The 20,895-nt window shown below is 25.6% G+C and overlaps 1 protein-coding gene across 1 annotated transcript in view; it reads left to right on the forward strand.

Moving 5' to 3' along the window:
• LOC112683039 (B-cell receptor CD22-like) overlaps positions 1 to 18,873 on the forward strand; it is a 109,007-nt gene extending 90,134 nt beyond the window's left edge. The window contains exons 2-6 of the mRNA XM_025553884.1: positions 7,647 to 7,855; positions 8,087 to 8,222; positions 9,604 to 9,737; positions 11,460 to 11,679; positions 18,672 to 18,873. Of these exons, the coding sequence (XP_025409669.1) occupies positions 7,647 to 7,855; positions 8,087 to 8,222; positions 9,604 to 9,737; positions 11,460 to 11,679; positions 18,672 to 18,733 (761 nt within the window). The 3' untranslated portion in view covers positions 18,734 to 18,873. The remainder of the gene's footprint in view (positions 1 to 7,646; positions 7,856 to 8,086; positions 8,223 to 9,603; positions 9,738 to 11,459; positions 11,680 to 18,671) is intronic.
• Positions 18,874 to 20,895: the final 2,022 nt, after the last annotated feature.

Raw genomic sequence — 20,895 nt, forward strand, 5'->3', positions numbered from 1 at the left:
TTTATTGAAACTTCGTGATGAAGGGTGTAATGAGGCTATTATGAGAGGTGATTAGTCGTCTAGAATAGGTTAAAATTGTAATGAAAACTAGCAAAATATAATCATTGTCCTTTACATTACTTAAAATAAATTCGTCAACGGAAGTAAAATTTTTCTTTTGACTTGTAAAAATATTTATACATTTTCTCTTATACTATTAAACGTTACAATTACTTTTATCTTCAGAGTTATTATATGTTACAACTACATTAAAACTATTTTATACAACTCATTGATTATCAAAATTTGATTCTTTATTAGCTATTCGACATCGTTATGTTGATATTATACATAATAAAGATCAAATATTCAAAGCAGATTATTTAAAAATATTTATGGAAGATTTTCAATTTATATTTTGTGTAAATTTCATAGATAAAATTTTGGAAAATGTAAATGTTGTATCAAAAATTCATCAATCTCCTAAACAAGAACTAACCAGAATAATTTTTTACCTAATTATGTGTTGATAAATCTTCAAGAATACAAGTTAAAATACAGTAACTTTTTAAAAATAACCATAGGAATAGCAAAAAAAAAAAAAATAGGGTATACCTACCATAAAAATACCAAGAAAAAATAAACCTCAGAATAAAAATATTTTATGGTGAAATTGTCCAATATTATTATTTTACTTCAGCAGATGTACATTTTAAAATCATTGTATTTTATTTAAAATTGGATAGTACAATAACATATCAATTGCTATTCTTTTAATTATTAAAAAAACGTTTCACCAGTTATACGAGTATATATGTAGAAAAATCATAATTAACTATATTTTCTGAAATATATAGACTGTACATGCTTCAGCGTGTATTATATTTTCGACACTCCCTGTAACAGTTGCAACGGCAAACCACTCATTTTCCAAAATAAATTTAATAAAAAAATATTTACGAAGCACAATGTGACGAGCACGTCAATAAAATTTAACAAAAGTAACAACAATTGTACAAAAAAAAAAACACATAAAGAAAATTTCAATTGAAAATACAATTTGTTTGTCATTCAATCTTATTTTCTATGTAATTTAAATTCAAATAAAAATATGGTGTAGTTATTAATTTGCTTAAGATTTTATTATCAAAGAATAATAATACTAACTATAAATTTTAATTTATATTTTTATATTAATAGGTATAATTTACAATTAAAATATGAAGGGTCCTTTTTTGGTATAAGCCGCAACTGCAATTTATACTTCTAAATAGCTATTAAAACTTGAAAATAATTACGTTGATGTTCACTAATAAAATTTATAATGATTCATAATATGTATAATTATTATTATACATGAATTATTACAGTGGTTTATCAACAAATAAGTAATAAAAAATATAAGAGTATAAGAATGAACAGTATCATGGTATTAAATATAATTTGTAAGCTGTGATGTCAAATAAATTTATTAAAATCAAAATAAATTTGTCGAACAATATAATAAAAAAAAAAAAAAAATTAAAAAAAAATAATAAAAGAATAACAATAAATATCTTTCCTGCAAAATTAAATAATATGTTGAAATATTTTCTATGTTTCCTAGTACTTTTCACAACTTTTACTGAGTATTTTTCAGTAAATTCAAAATATAGTTGACCGTTTCTAAAATTACATTATAATATTGGTCAATTATCATTGTGAACCTACATTACATTATATTCTCCAGGAGTCCATTGTACAATGTTTTTAATATATGAATAGCGGTAATTGACGATATTGGCTATTCATTTACGGTAACAAATAGTGACAAAGCGTGAAGTAAACGGTAAGCCGTATTTCCCCATATAAAATATGCATTATTCATGTAATCACGTGTGCATAGCATACATATTGTTTGTGTTGTGTTTAATATGGTTCGACTGTTCTTAATATTCTGTAGTTATTGTACCACTGACCAGAGATTCTCAAATTCTTTTTTTATCGATCACCTATCACTTGTGCGAGTTGGGCATCGGTCTTGTATCTCCGTAAAACTATTCAGTGTTATAATACATATTGTTTTATATAAAATCAATAAAGCAGTCAATTATTACAATGTAAATAGAATATTCGTATGGTATTACATTTAAAGAAAAATTGCAACATTTCAAGAGAATGGATGTACTTGTGAGATTGGTATCAATGAGAATATGTTCAGTTAAACTTAAATTCAAACTAAATTTTGAATTTAAGTTCAGTTTCAAAACATGTTCTTTGTTGTGAGTATTGTTGAGAATTCAAAAAGATACATATTGGCGTAATATCGCTATTGAAAATAAATTATGACTCTTCTAGGCGATAGTTATTAGTTTTTGATTGTCTTGTATCTCCTTCGGCCAAAATTCACCCGATTTGAGTTCAATTAAATCAAATTTCAAACATCCATTACATGATAGTTCTATAAAAGACTCTTTATTTTTTTTACTAATTAAGGGAGTTTGATACTCAAGAATTTTACTCATATCAATGATTTTAAACAGTCGTTTTTTTGTAAAAATAATTTATTTATTTGTTATAACTCAAACTATAAATGCTTATAATAAAATTTTATCAAGATTATTTAGTTATTAATTGTATTATCGGTCATTAAATTTTATAATTATATTGTATTAAATTATCAGATGTATCACTTAAACGCAAGAAAATAATCTTCAAGGAAGTAAAATTTTGTACTGAAATGAGAAAAGTTTATTTTAATAATTATACTTAATTTTTGTAAATCTCTGAAATAAACAATTATTTATACTTTAAATTTCTAGGTTTATTGTTATTATTTATTGAAATAAGAGAACTAAAATAAAATTGTAATCAAACAGGTGTGACATAATTCATATTTTGGTTATTTCCATGAGCAAAAATAAACCAACGAATACAAAACAATTTTTAATTCAAACTTGAACGATAATATAATCTGAATGATCATTATAATATGATTATTACTTATGCACTTGCAACTATATCTTAACTAAAAAAAAAAGATTTACTTTGATATGAACACTGCATACTATTATAAATAATGGTGTTGAATACTCCTTTTGGTTTTAGCCTATGTTATTATTATAAATATAAAAATGGTCATATATTGTCACATTTAAAAACAACTCTAAACGTGTCTTACTAAGTATATGAAGTGTTTACAAGATTTTTTTGTAATTTCGTGCAAGATAAAACTTATGAATGATTTAAAAATATATATATAATGAATACAAATGTGTAAGAGTTTGAATTTCATTTTCCAGTATTTATAAAAAATCTCAAATGTTATAAATTAAAAAAAACCGAAACAGAATATATATTTTTAAATTAATATTATTTTTGTGTAAAATCCACAAGTTATCAACTATACTTTATATAACTGAAGCAAATAAAAACAATATTAAAATAAACAATTCGTAGAAATTTAAATATTCTTGGACTGTTTAGAAGTTATAAGTAAATACATATAACGAAATATTTCGTTGAAACCCGAGAATCATTTTAAGTTCTTTTACATGATGATTCTGCAATGATAAATTTGAACCTCTTTTTTTTATAAACTTACATCTTTCGTAGGTATTAACCATACCTTCTTATTGAAAAAATCAAAATTCAATATACAGGTCCAATTCCTAATCCAGAAAATATTACATTTATTTACTCAAAAAAATGTGTTATTTGTTTGCTACATATAATTAATTTATAATATTATGCGATGCATGAAGATCAAAATATTAGTAATTGATAAAATTATTTATTTAAGAAATCTAAATCTATAATGCTTTGAATCAATATACTCGTATAACCTAAATCAAATAATGCATAATCGACCAACGACCAGAAGCCACAGGCTTATATTCACTTAAAATATTCATATGCAAATTATTTGCTAGAAAATTCAGTACAATATATATTATGAAGTACCTAAAAATTTCTCGTTCTATGTTTAACAATCTTTTTTTATGAACGTTTTGTATTTCTTGTCAGCCGTTTATTATAAGACAATAGTTTTTGTTTTATCTTTTAATTGAAATTACTTAAAAATAATAAACATGTAACGACATTTATATCAACATTGTAAACCATTTGGGTGTTTTAACGGTAATGCAACGATAAAATGTCATGAAATAATTAAGTGCCTGCAATGTCCCGTTTAATACATAATAGCAGTTTTATAGGTACTTATAATGTTTCTTTTATATAATTTTTGTATCTTCAATCTTCTATTTTCTACATAATTTGGAATCATTATCAAACGTAAATATTACTATCATATACATTATACAAATATAGGTATAATTTTGTAGTTACTAAATCCTATTAACAAATAAACAAAACATTTTATATACATATCCAATTTCAGTAATCCGGGTATTAGATTTTTATTATAAAAAAAAGTAATGATTAAATCATCGACAAATAAGCTAGCTTTTATTGTAATATGGTTTTATAATATACATATCTTTAAAAAGACAAAATACTTGTGAAAAAAATCAGTCAAATAACCTACTCTAGCAAATAACCAACACGGAATGTTATTATTTTTCTAGTTTCATCGTGTCAGAATAAATGAAACTATGTATTATAATCACTGCTGTACATTATCTAGATCAGCGGTTCTTAACCTTTTGTTGATTATGGACCCACCCCTGATGAATGATTCTTAGAAATTGTGGATTCCCTTACAAATTGTTTTTTTCAAATACATTTTTTTTACAAAATATCATATGTTATTAAAACCAAAATTATAATAATTATTTTATATAATAAATTACATTAGTAGACATAGCAAAACATATAGATTTATAATTATTTTTATTACACTCCATTTTTCAGTTATTTATATTTGTATTTATATTATTTCAATTTTATATATGTTAACTATAACTGCCGGTTATAACTGGTATAACCTGGTATAACTGCCGCGGATCTCCGATATGAGTATCGCGGACCCCTAGAGGGCCGCAGCCCACAGATTAAGAACCACTGATCTTGATGATTTATCTAAATAAAAACGTTCAAAATTAAAAATTTTTTATATAAATCAAAAAACTGCCTTTACACAAATCACTTATTATTATTAAGAGTAAACAAGAATACATAAAACCTGTAATTATATACAATACGAGAAGATAATATGGGCAAATTATTATAGGACTGGACAACTTGATTGAATATGTACCCAAATAATACTACTTCACTAATCACACATTAAAAATTATAATACAGAAATTTAGAATTTATTTTTCTTTAGTTTAATTTTATAATAGTTGATGGTAAAAAAAAACTGCTATGAAACATTATTTAATTATTTTTAATATAAATATAAAAATATTGTATTCCTGAGTATCAAATTTTCTGACTTAGTATATAAAATTATACTTAAGGCTGAGTGATAAGTTTGCACGCTTTCTATTCTTTTAAACCTACACTGACCGAATCGATTTATTTTTTTTCGAGAGGATAAAGTTATTGGAGTATTATACAGCCAATGATTCTTGCGTAATAGTTTTCAACTTATCAGTGAGTGTACGATGTATATGGAAATACATGACAATGATAATATGAAAAATCGCTATAGCATTATCGATCAGTTTTGATTTCGCGGTAATGAATCATCATTAATGATTAATGACAGTTCTCGTTCACACATAATTAAATAACCTGTACGTAAGACAATTATTATAATCATCACATACGACATATTACGATATAACAACTTCATAAATCTGTGACAGTGAAGAACAAAACTTTATATTAAAATATTCATACTTCGAATTCTACGTATTAGATATTATAAAGTGATTTTTTTTTTTAATAAATAAGCAATATTAATTTTCTTGGTTCTTTTTAATTTATTTTAAATTAAATACATTTAATTTATAGACATGAATTCCACAAAACAATAAAATATTTTTTACAGTAGATTTTGAAGTTGATTTTGAATTTTGAATATATGATCATATTAATCGTAATAACACAAATCGAATCAAACAATAATTGAAAAAGTATTTAAAACTTGATAAAGTGATAAAGTATTGCGTGAATAAAAAAAGATTATTTTATGACTGTTTACGTTCGTACAAATCACAGTGAAAATATAATTTCAAATGATAATTTGTCGCCAGGCTAAAAAAAATTAATCTATTTGAATTAAAATTGAGGCGATCACTCTTAACGAGTCAGTGAAAAAATCCATCCCAGGTAACAATAATAAAATAAATAGAATTCCAATAAAAGAGAAGTGATAAACAACAACTTTAAAACACCAACATCGTAGGAAGAAAACACGAAAATCCAGGGAGATCCCATAGCACATACAGATTTCTACTAAAATTGGCAACCAAGTCAATCGGCAAACTGCTGTACACGCGGGCATTTACCCAAAATGGTTGTCGGTTTTACATATTTACACTTTCAAGATTCTCTCAAGGGGTAATAGTATTAGGTAAGCGACCTATAGCTAATATAACTTTCGCCTTTGCACAAATGTTATTTTAGGTTACAGTATTCCTATTATTGTATTTATTTCGATTTATCATATTAAAAATGTTGGATACAAATTATAGACACTTCAAATATTTACAGAAACTTATTTTAACACGATAAAAATCGTCTCAAATGGTAAAAATATATATATATGAACCATTGTCAAATATATAGTACAAAAGAAAAACAAAATATTAAAATGTTTAGAAGCTAATTTAAAAACCAATAAATGACAACTATAATAACATAAATCTAACTAAATATAAGTCTTCGTTCGAAGTAATTAAAAATTATAATTATTATAAATATAATTATATATTATTAACCAGGAAATTCGAAATACAAACTTAATGACGAAAACAAAACATAAACCAATGATTTAAATATTTGAGAAAGCTATAATTTATTTAATTGATCTTAATTTAATTTTCAATCAAACTAAACTAAACTAATTTACAGAATTTACAGGTTTACTAAAAAAAAAAAAAAAATTATAGTCATATAAATAAAGTTAACATATAAATTTATAATTCTTAATTAAAATAAAATATTTTGCATTAGTTAAGAAGAGAGGTTTGAATTCTGATTATCAGCCGCTATAAACCGGAGTAGTGGTTTATTATTCTCATATCGTATACTCGTATTGGTTTTTGGAATAAGAAGAGAAATAATATGGATGTTAAGTGGAAAAGGAGTTAGAACATGAGATAGAAAAATAATTGTAGAATCAATTATTCTATTTATGAGGTTACTTATAAACATAAAATTTGACTTATTAGCTATAAGAGTCTAAACCAAGCACTTGCAATATCAATCATAAATAGAGCACGTAACTGAAAAATCCCTAAAAATTAACATTGATCTCTTGCGTTAAACTAATGGTAGATTCTCATAGAACTCAACTATACCGGTATTTTTAGTTTAAAATCCAGGAATACCATTTTTTTTTTATAAAAATGTAATTGAACAAAAATCAAATCGTGAATTTTTAAAAATTAATAGCATATAGGAAATCAGTATTAAAAAATACAAATTTTTACACACACACATATCATACTTACGTAACTACTGCTCATAGAACAGTATATTCAAAAACGTGTATACTTGATTCGATTACGTCGTATTGCTTGTATTGGTCTTAAATTACATTTTTCTTACAGGTACGGTCACATGTCTAAAGGACGTGTTCATCGAAGTCCCGATAGCTATAAGAGAAGGGACCACAGCGGTAATGCGATGTGATTACGACTTAGAACAAGAAGCCTTGTACACGGTCAAGTGGTACAAAGGCAGGCAGGAGTTTTTTCGTTACGTACCTAAAGAGTTGCCGCACACGAGGGTGTTCCCTTTGGCCACCATAAACGTAGACGTAAGTATGCATACGTATATCTGTCTAGCATATGTAATTAGTGTAGCGTAACCGTTTCCAGTAGAACCGGCCGAATGGAATAACTGATAAAATTCACGTGGCTCGTTGCCACCCTAAGTTTTAAAACGCTTTCCCTCCCCCCCTTCCCTCTAGCAGTGAATTAAATATGTATTCCGAAAACGTGAAAAATGTGTGTTTGAGATGTATATTTTTTAATCATATTTTCAATAGGTCAGCGAATCGGGACAAAACCAAGTGGTGTTAAGACATGTGACACCTGACCTGGACGGCAAATACAGATGCGAAGTTAGTGCGGACGCGCCAACGTTTCACACACAAATCGTAGCGGCTTGGATGCATGTTGTCCGTAAGTTTAATAATAAAATATTTATCTCGTAGATTTATATCAACAGTTCAAAAATAGTGTCGGCTAAGGACACAGCGTCCGAAACCCTCGTTATTTAAAACATAAATCGACTCGTAACAAACCTAAGCTAGACGTGTACCCATAGCGATTAAAGATATTAAAAGGTTATAACATTTCATTTTCTAGCTTAAAAAAACTTTTTAAAATGTGTTTAAAGTATTTCGAATATTCAATTGTTAATAAAAAACATTTATTACCATTATAAATTGCAAAAATGACTGAAGTATTTAAAGTATATATGACATATTATTAAACGCAATTTTTGAGTGATTTATTGGCATTTATTTTGAAATTTGTGACTATTTATTTTAATAGTTTGAAATGACTTTCAAAATTCGTTATTGATATTAAACTTTAAAAATCAATTAATAGTTAAATATTTTTTTAAGCTTTTTACTATCAACTAATATATAACTAAATATTCTTATAATCAAAATAAAGCATATCAAAAAAATGTCTTATTAGTAATTATATATAATATGTCTTATTAATAATTGTAATATATAGTTTATCATTAATCGAAAAATTAAATCATTAAAAACAAAATAAATGAACACAACACTTCCTTTATTCCAATGGAATACCACAAGGATCAATGAAAAAAATCTTAGAATTTAGTACAAGGCTTTATTCTAAAAACATTTTTTTAAACTTAAACAATAAAAATAGTACCAAAGGGGAATGCTAGTTATGTATACATCACATTTCATAATTTTTAATATGAATATTATTAGTTTATTGGTTGGATACGTCAGTTCTATCAAATAATAAACAAATGATTTGTTTTCACAATATTATAATACATTATTCGTTTTCATGAAACAGAATACAATTTTAGATAAATATGGAAAAATTATTAAGTCAAAAACAAATAAATAAATTTGTAACATTAAATATAATACAAATATAAGTGTAATATGAATAGAAATTCAGTGGGCCAAATTTAGAAACCAGCTTCAAAACCACAACAATATCCATGTTTAAAATATTTTAACTATTTCTACCTCCAGAAACCTCCTAAAATACTCAAGTGGCCATGGTCGTGGGATCTAATCTAATTTAAGATACTCTAATCTAAAATAGTCACCACTAAACTTAAAACTAATGCCGAAGTGAGATCATTGGAAGATTTCATCCTTAAAACATCGAGTCAGTTATAATTGATAAATATCATCACTAAATGATGATGTTTATCAATCATAAAAATTTAAAGAAATTAAAAATTAAAATAACAATAGAATATCATGTTTTTACAACATTCATCAGTTATGTTAATTAAGTAATAATAGCGCAGTTATTTATTTTTTTTTTTGTATTTCAGGAACGATGGATGGTAAACCTGAACTGCATCTTGAAAAGTCACAATATTCTATTGGTGAAAAATTGAGAGCAAATTGTTCATCGCCACCCTCAAACCCAGCGGCTAATATCACTTGGTTTATAAATGATAAAGAGGTACAATATAACTATAATTTAGCATATATCACGATAATTACTTAAATATAATATTCATTATGTTAATGTTTATTAAACTTCAGTAAATTTTTTATTTGCTTCTTAATTTAGATTTTTTATTATATTATAGATACCTGCATCATTAAAAAAAAAAAGTAAATAAATAAATAAACAGTTTTATCTTAAGTTTTTTGTGTTATCCGTTATTATTGTCCAACTTCTTCTCATTTCTTCTTATGCTTTTCATTGAGTAGACATAAGACAACGCGTCTTCTTATCGCAGCATGGTTAATTAATTAAACTAACTATAGACGTATCTTGGTACGTTAACTATTTTCCCGAAAACTTATTAAAAAGAATGATATTTTAATTAAAGTCTATTGTGTATAAGTAAGTTCGTTAGGTACTTTTTAACCTTTTTGTGCCTTACGTTCAATATTCAATGGTCTTAAATCTGTTAGGAAATGTCTGATTAAATAAATTTTTCCAAAAACTTCTTTGTTAACACTTTTGTGACCATGTATTTTAACAACGAGAATAAAAAATTAGCATGATATATGTCTTGTATTTTTCCATATGAGAGTATTTATCAATTTACACAAAATTCAAAAAATAAATTTATAATATTAACATATTTTAATAATATTTTTTAATAATTTAAATATATAGGTATATTTCCCTTTGCCAAATAGTTGAGATTGAAATTAAAATTTTATGACTTAATTTTTTGATTATTTTAGAACTCAAAAAAGCTTAAAATTATATTTCTGAGGAAAGAATGAAATCAGTTTCTCCTTAAAATCATTTCATAGATAATTTATTTATCAATAACTTACTTATAATGGAAATTCAAATGGCCAATACCTCAATCATTTGGCTATATGCAAACAGAATTTTTTTTTGTCATTTTTCATTATTGTATTTATTCGTAATGTTTCATATTATTTAGTATAATACCACATCACATATTATTATGAAAGTATTTTGTTTGATTTTCAAATAGTTTTAAGTTACAAAAACTATAAATAAATTGATAAGATTAATACATTTTTTTTAATAAGAATCAGTATTGTAATAAGTTATATGTATGATCAAATATTTCTGATTTTGAAATCTTAAACTAGGTCATTCCAATTTTAGTGTAATATATAGTATATATCAATACTACAAAAAACTTCAAATCATTGATTCCTAATTTAACTATTGGATTGTGAAATTAAAGGTTAAGAAAATATTTTTTAATAGAAATATTTTAAAAACATTTTTAATTCAATTCGTAGAACGTTAATTGGTGGTTAATATGAGATACATTTGAAAGTTGTATTTGGTTATCGAATTAGATTTTTAATTGGGTTTTAGTAGAAACATGAGATACATAACAATCAACCAATCAGGTCGAAAATATGATATACTCATAGTAAAAATAAAAAAAAAAACGTTTATTTATTTGTAATTCCACTAATTGTATGATCACAACCACATGATTGATTGTTTTAAATTATTACTATTTATTGCGGTGAATGCGTTCAATAATTATATTATAGTTATAATAATAGTTCATAAAATAAAAGTGAAATGAGAGCTTTAGTTAGTTAGCAGATAAAAACGATGAAATTCGCGACAAACAAACTGTTAAACTTAAATTATAATATTGTTTTTTATTCTAGTGTACCAGGATGACAGTGTACTATAATACTTGTGAATGTTGATGATTTTTTTTAGCTGGGTAATGGTCACATACTAAAAATTCCATTGAAAAGACCTTCTGGTACATTATTCAAAACTCTATCGTCGATTGAATACGACGTTTTAGTTGCTGGGAAACTGAAGATAAAATGTCAAAGTGACATATACCACGTGATCACCTCAGAAACCGAAGTAATGTTGGATGAAGACAAGCCAAGACTCGCGTCCATTCTACAGCCACATGATCATTCAGCGGGTAAGCAATTCAAATAGGTTCATAATATAAATATTGTTGTTGTGCTAATTTTTCGAAAGTAAAAACTCGATTGTTTAATGCGCTATTTTAATGAAATATATTTCCGAAATACATCATCAAAGTGCGACAACACTACTTGTATTTTGTATTTTATTTTTATTTTTTTTTTACATAATAAGCTCGATTGAAATAAGAAATATTCTCGTAAATAAAACTAGTCTATAATTATATGTCAAATACTTGTGCAATGAATTGTGCAAAAACTTTATATTAGTATGCAGCGCAACCTTTAACTATTTATTATAATCTTACGGGAATCACGAACAGTTACTTTATATTAATTTCAAAACATGAAAATGAATGTATAAGTTCGCCAACATAAAACGTCTAGATCTAAATTAGCTACCGTGACCTATATACTACGTACACGCGTAATACAATACGTTACAACAGCTGATGTTAGACGACCAAATGACGGTATGGTCCGTTTCACGGATATTAAGTTACAATAATTGCCCACAAACAAAGAAATAATTACATAAAAACGCAATTAAACTGTACAGATATCGCTAGAAAAATCACTGATAGATTTCAGGCGTATTGCTTTCAACACGATTACCTATATATTGTCTTGAGATAAGTGAGGGCAGAACGTACTACGAGATATATTACAATAAATGCTGATAAAACGCGTGGCGTAATCTAGACACTTTGGCTTCCGAAAAAAGTATAAAATTTCGTTAAAATTATTTAGAAGTCTGTCGTCAAAAGTGATTTGTCAATAAAGTGTAATAGACAATATATTATGGGCATGTGAGCACGAGAATCGAAAGATTTCATATGTAAACACATCGTACGCCGACATTGAAATAATAGATAGATGCCTAGAGCATGGGATCGGACCGTACAAGCTAAACTAAAAAGTACAATTGATATGGGTGGATTGCATGTTTTCTAAAAGTATGTGTTGATTTTGACAACAAACCATAGAAAAATATGGTTTAACGCACCGCAGCTTTTAATGTGACGTTTCGGCACAATAAGAGTTCGCCGGCGGAACCGAGTGTGTATGCCAGTGAACCTGGGCGTTAACTGTTACGAAATTATAGGAACGAAAAAAAATGTAAAAAAAAATAAAATAAAATATATATAATAGAATAATAAAAACAGGAAGCACAAAAAAAATGACATCGGTGACACCTTCTGCCATAGACAAACCCGTGCGAAATGAAACTTTTTTCAAAACGCTGAAATGAGAAGGATGACTTTGATCCCTCGGGAAATCAAACACATCGACATGACCAAGATACGTTGGTGTACCGCGAAAGGTAGACGGGCCACATAATCAACAAGATAGCCGGTTATACTTACATTGTGATGAAAATTAATATTATCACTACCACTTTTTTACATGCACACAACCATTATAATATATCTACGCTACAAGAGATTATTCGACCAAACACTTTACTTGCTCACACGTTATTTTCCTCGACCAATTTGTCTTCACTGTGTTTTTGTTGTGTGATTAAAGTATACTGGTTAGCACAAACTCTTCTTTGTTTTATCAAGTCAAATATTTTTGGATACATATTCCCGACTAAAAACTGATAACCAAAACTATCAACTTGTTCACTGGATTGCTCGTTGCATACAAAAGTCAAGAGAAGTATTATGAAATGTTAAACATACATACATTTTGTATGTGATTTGCAATATGAGGCGTACTAATAACCATGTGCATGGTACCACAATCATTTTAGTCTGCGACTCTACGTTGCTTATATTAATATAGTATAGTAGTAAACACTATGTTAATTAATTAGAAAGTCAGTAACTATAACTCATGAATCATAATCCAGAGCATGTATTCAAGTGAATTTTATTTTTTTAATGTAATATCTAAGCGATGTAATATCTTTTACAGTATTTAAAAAAAAATACTTTTAAGATTGTCTTTTTTTAAAGTTGCGTAATGATGATATTAAAGGAAAAACATTTTTTAATTTTCAATGAACGAGAGCACTATATTGTTTTAATTATTTATATTTTAATTGCAATTTATCGTTCAACTGACCACTATGAATAATGATGTACATTCAATATTATTTTACACACGAAGAATTATGTTTAAATATATTTTTCATTTGATTCAAGTATTTATCATATACTATATCCGGGGGTATAGATTCGTCGATCACAATCTTAAAAAAAAATAAATCGATCGGTATGATAATTAATGTACCGGTGTGTAATAGACATATTTTTTTTATGTAATAATATAAATAAATATATATTGACCAACTTGAAAAAAATGCTTTTAAATGTAGCTAAATTATTGTAAAATGTTGGCCATCTCTGAACTATACTATCCTTCAATTTCAACACTTAGTGCTAAAACATCTATAGCATAGTTATATAACACAAAAATACAATTTTTTTTCTTTATTTTTTTTTTTTTTTTTTCACTTGACCCGTAAAAGCACAGAACATTGGGTGTATTATACTGTACGCTGTTGGTCCTTTGGTTTAATTCCGTAGTGTGAGAAAACATGGCTTTGTTGCACAAGTCCCGGGTGACCATCCATCCAGAAGTAACGCTGGACATAACTGAACAGCAGCGCCGAAAGACAAATGCGGTTGATCGCTGGTGCTCGGAAAATAATAATTATTCTTAGGCGTGTAATCCGTTGATGATTGTTGAATTACTAAAAGTCTCGGTGATACAAGTCATCAAGATAAACTCATTAATATTCCAAACAATAGAATAATTATTCGAGCTGAGTTGTTATTTGATTATAAAAACTCGTTGAAGTTAAGTACAGAAACTAATAATTAAACGATTACAGTACGGTAACTTTACAGTTTTATTACTCGTATTCTATAAGTGGCTAAGTGGCACCTGCTACCATTTCAGCATGTTTTTTTTCTGTGAAATAATAAATTAAAAAAATATACAGTTTAAGAATGTTTTAATTATTTTAATTTAATCTACCAAAATAGCCTACTATAATTTGTTATCAAAATATTATACATTAAAAGCGTTTTACAAGTCAAAGGAAACAAATAAATATACGTCTATGGTATAGACTATTCACTATAGACTATATACTTCTAGCTATACACAATTAAAAAATATAAATTTAAATAAGAATATATTAAATATTATACTCATATTATCAATAGTTAATAAAATTGAGGTACACAATACTTTTTACGTATTATATATAATATATATATTTTACAATACGGTGAGATAAATTTTATTAAGTAATTTTTACAACTTAAAATGCACACATAAAATTTATTTTTGAATTTAAAACTCATAAAATAATTGTTTACGGAAATCATTTTGTATCTATACTCCTGATATTTTTAAAATGTTTAAACTTTATAAAATAAAAGTATTTAAGGAAAAATGTTTAGTGTAATTATATTTATATGATAATATAAATTAATTTAATTTATTATTTTACAGCTTAATAAAATATCCTAATATTATTTAAATAGTCTGACCAGTATTATATTTAAATATAAATAATTATTATGCAACAAAAATATTAAAAATCTAATTTCAAATAAATAGTTTTACTATTTAAATGTGAAGCTTTTTTAAATCAAACAGTTGTATTTTTAAATACGTACTTTCAAGGAAAATAATAAAAGTTTTGCATTTCACAAATTTATTTTTAGTCGAAAATGAATTATTAAAATACACTTACACATAATTATAGTGAAATTTAGAAATATATATCCCCAACATAAAAATGAGTCACATAATAAAATGTAATTTATACTGCACAAAGGTGTGTGAGTGTTATAATTAGTATATTATTGGTCACAAAAAGGAAAAGAAGGAAAAAATGCGAATTTAGCGTTAAAAAAATGATGTAGTAGGGTAAACATATCTGTCCTTAGGGAATGATGCACTGGGTTGGTCATTGCTTAGTCGTTAAGTCTAATAGATCTCTTTCTCATATAAAACCTCATGGGCCCTTTGAAATCTTTCAACTCTTTTCAACCTTTTTTTCTTTCAAATATACCTATATGAGCATTTATAGTAGTTATCCTATTTAAAGTAGAAAAAAAAAATATAAATATTTAAGCCACATAATTTTAAAACACATTCAATTCATCATTAGTTAAATTAAAAATGTAGTTAATTTTTAAAATAAAAATATTTATTAATTAAGGACATCAAAGTTATTTTTTAAATATATTTTATGACCATTAATGAAAAGCTGTCACTATTATTTACACTTAATAATAAATCCCCATTACCACGACCTGTCTGGAATAAAAATCGTTTATTTATATATTAAAAATACAAAAGAGAATAAACTTATAATAGCGAATTAATATTAATGCCAGTGATAGTACAGCTTAGACTATTATTAGAAATCATAAATTATAATTTAAAACACCTAAACACAAAATAAGTATTACATTTCAACATTTAATTAATGGTCATCTAAAATTGAGATATATCCCCAACGCCATCATGTAACCGAGATTTACGATAAACACCTTCTATTTTTTGATACATTTTTTCAATTATTGCAGTCTTCATTTTAAAAAGAACCTCTAATACTGAAATTAAATTAAAATCGTTTACTGTGGATAACTCGAAGAGTTTAAACTAACAATAATAATAAAATTAATAATATTATGAATTTGTAAACGTCCGGTACAATTATATTCATTCAATTACTTAACTAATGAACCATTTATACAAATATCATAAGAGGTCTTCGATTTTTATTTTGTTTATAAATTGATCTAATCGAAACACACAACATTAATTGAACATTAACAGTTGTACTCACTTGATATTACTGAAATATAATAAATTATTGTAAATATTTTCAAATCTGCGCATCAAAAATACAATCATATGAATAAGAAACAAAATATTGATAGAAATTACCATTATTTTAAACAATTCAAAACAACTAGTACGATTTATACTAAAATATTATTGAAAAATTATTTTTAATTACTTTGAGAACATTAGAATACGACTATAATTGCATTTAACTAAGAATGTATCGTTTAACATAATATAAAATTACAGTAAAACATGAGTTAAGATTGACTATATCGGACTAATTTTACTGTTTTAATAACTTCTAATGATCAATATTCAAGTGATACATTTAAACCCTTAGTAAGCTTATGAATTTCTGTTATTTTCTATTTGATTTTTAAATATCTAAACTAAATTAAAATAAGCTAAATATTTATTACATCGTTAATTTAATTTATAGATTGCCTTTTGAAATTATTTTATTTTTAATTGAAGTATTTATTCAATACTTATTATCTTATAATTTGGAAGGTTTTTCTTATTTTTTTTTTTTATTCTTTATTTCTAACCTTAAGTTCAAATAAATCATTTCAAAAATTCTATAACTAAGAAAAAGCATTATGTGCAAATTATTATCATGTATTTTCTTATAAAATCTTAATTGAGTTTCGTAATTTAAAATAAACTTTAAACATAAAATTAAAATACCCCTGAATATACCATACTAATTCATTTAAAATTTAAAGAGAATGTATTAACTACTATGCACAAGTGTATAGAGAAAGGATTTTTCAAAAATGGTATATTTAAAGTCGAAACAGTTTTTCGAAACATTTTTAATTTCCCAAGAAATATTTTATTTTGAATAATATACATATTATGTTGATTGTGAGGTATGTTTAAATTAGTATGCTATATAAAATAAAAATTATATATTAACAATAATAAAATGAGTAAATACAAATATTATATCATTAGAATAAACGACGATATTCTTTTTACAATTTAACTTTTTTTAACTAATTTTTTTTCGTTAAAATAGTTATTATTGCGTTAATCTAAAATAATATATATATATGTATATATTATTTTAGATTATATATATATATATATTATAATAATGTACCGAACGAGGCCGGATAATTTTAGATAGTTATGATATTACATAAACTTATATGTTACGGACAATATGCAATACCGGTCAATGTACACATTTCTCGGGTAATTCGGTCCTGCCTGATCAATTTGAACCTCGAATATAAATAAATAATAAATTACTGTTCATATATTGTTTTCTGATTGAGTCGGCATAACTATTACTTTTGTTAATGTGATATGGATAAACAATAGATATAAAACAGAATAATATAAATAGTCAGTAAGAAATATTATACTAATATTTTGTATTTTGTTTTGTATTATTATAAAATTAAAATAAGTTATTAGTTATTTTACAGTATATTAAAATAATTTTAACAGTTATTTATTTCTATTCGAGGTTCAAATTGCCCGGGCAGGACCAAAGTGCCCCAACATGTATACATTGCCCATTATTTCATATTACCCGTAACATATAATTAAGAATTCTATCGAATATTTAAGTTGACTTTTTTTTCATTACTATGCATACTATATACAACCGAAAAAACAATTCGTAATTGTGTTTGTTTTGTTGACTCATTAGTAAGAGCAAGATTCCGAATAAAACATTATTAAGTACCGCGAACGTTTACGGTTATTCTTTAGTTAATTTGAACATCTTTGAAATCAAGAATTTTGATAAATTATCGCAATAAGCTTTAGCGATATTATAATTTATAATCATTACTGCAGCAATGTTTTTGTAAAACGTTGTACTCCTCATTGGTCGCCATCATAAATATTTATATACCCACCACTACTGCGCGCATATATCGATTACAACCGTGACAACCATCGAAGCCATTAATAACATCTTTATACCTAGTAAAACTCGTGTTTTAAATTGAGACACTCAACCTTATGAACATAACGCTCGTTGTACGCATTACTTTTTTCCAACGGTGAAAATATCGGCCAAACCTAAATATTATTATCGATACTAATGACGTGCAAAATTATATTACGCTTCCAAGTAAATGTTTTGTGTATCGAAAAATATTTATATCTTTAAAAATATTGATTTCAGTGTGATTTTTTTTTTCAGGACCAAAATCTGCATATCCGATCGGTGCAATCGTATTGATCACGTTTGTGATCATGAGGTAACAAGTCCAACGTAAAATGGAAAAATGTCCATTAATTTCCGTGTAAAAAGTTTGTGTACATTATTAAAAAAAATTCATGAATGAAGTGTAAAATGTCGGTTTTAATTAGACAATATTAGTCCTTGGATTATTTTGCTAAAAATAAAACTTAAAAAATAATTATTAAGTATAAGTATTTTTTTACTTATAAAAAAAAAATTGTTTCCTACAAAAAAATTAAAAAAAAATATTAAACCGCAAGAATTATCATTATTATTATTTATGTACTGTGTTATGATTATAATATATAACAGTCTATATCAACATGAGATGATTTCATATCTTAATTATTTCAAAATAAAATAATAGTATGAAAAAAGAACTTAAGGTTGTAAAACTATTATATCGTTGTGTAAAAGACGTTGAGCGACATCCCTATACAAAACAATAGGAAATTTCACATCATTCTAGAATAACGAGTTTTCAATTCTTAACTAACGAGAAAATATCTTTTACCTTGAGTTACAGTTAAATTATACTCATTTAAACTTAGATATCTAGTACGTATTATTAGAGAATCTTCGTATTACGTGCACTACTACTATACATATGCACTAACGACTTCGAAACGTTTGAGTGAAGGTCGCATATGTTATGCATTTTTTGCGTTTTGCATTTCGTGTTTTCACGTTTTCGTTTAATTTCGTAAATAGTGTAGCTTTTTTATGAAAAACTTTTTCGTGAAAACTATTTTGCAGTGTTTCGCGAGCGAGGCGGTAAATTGATGAAATCAAAGAACATGAAAAAATTATTTCGTTGTGTTTCGCATTGCATATGTTTTCGTAAACAGGAAGTTCATATCATTGAATTAAAAATTAAATTAGATGTTAAATATAGGTAAATGGATGTTATGTAAAATCATTTAGAATATTAAAATAAATATTTTCATATATACATACAGTTCTTTATTTTTAATTCAAGTTATCCAACAAGTCCACCATCTTCGTGTTTTTGGTTTTTTTTATTTTTTTTTTTTTTTTTTTTTTGTTTTGGAGCCAATACAATATAAATTGCACTGACAATTGATAATTCATCTTCGATATCACTAATTCATTTATTCTAATATTATTTTATTTATTCTACTTCATTTTTATTTAAATAAAAATAAACGAACAACCTATATGTTGATATAAAATAAACGTACTAAGCAGTAAACTGTAAACAGAACGAAACACTACAAAACGAAAAATGCGTAACATGCATAGTGTATATACCGTATCTACGAAACACTGCAAAACGAAAAGCAAGAAACATGCATAATATGAACGACCTTTAAAGTTGAGAACCGACATTTTACTACTTCTCAAATAGATATTATTTGAAAAAATACTATAAGTTGTTATTGTAAGACATTTATTTGCTAGAACTTAATCTAATGTGTCAATAATGTACGAAGTGTTTACCAAAGTAAAATTTAAGTAAAATAATACAATTTATTACTATTCCAATATTGTACAAATACATATATTCCACAAATGTAATATTTAGAAAATAAATTGTGGTTTAAGTAAAATCTTGAGTTAATATTTTTACTACTATTTTTTTTTTTTTTTTACCACACATAAACAACAAATAATATTATAGTCAAACGATAAGTTAAAATAGATAAAAATTACTTTTCTTTATCCACATAATAATAGGATTTAATAAATACAGAAAGTTTAATGACATCGGTTAATAGCTGAAGACTCAGTTAAACATAACTGTTCTCCCATCTAAACATTATTATATTTATAATTTATTAAAAATTAAATCATGGATACGATTTTTAATATCATAAACTAATAGTGTCACTCAATATTTGTGTGTCTTATTTTTTTCATTTATTTAAAAATATTTTCAATATAATTAACCATAGGATGTGAAGCGACACCTAATTTTTACGTAGTTAAACAGATCTTTTGACAACGTGCCTTCAACACAACAAAAATTCGGCTCTATTTGTATCATCAGGTTAATTGTATACAGGAGCGTATTTTTTTTTGGGGGGGGGTGATATGGGTGTTGTAACACCCCCCATCGATATTCTATGGTCTTTCGTTAAATTACAAACTTACATTATAATTTGAATAAACCTTGTATACAACTTGTTGATTTTACATACACTGTCTTAATATAATTATT

The sequence above is a fragment of the Sipha flava genome, unplaced genomic scaffold (genome assembly GCF_003268045.1).
Source record: "Sipha flava isolate LNK unplaced genomic scaffold, YSA_version1 217_pilon_pilon, whole genome shotgun sequence".
NCBI lineage: Eukaryota > Metazoa > Arthropoda > Insecta > Hemiptera > Aphididae > Sipha > Sipha flava.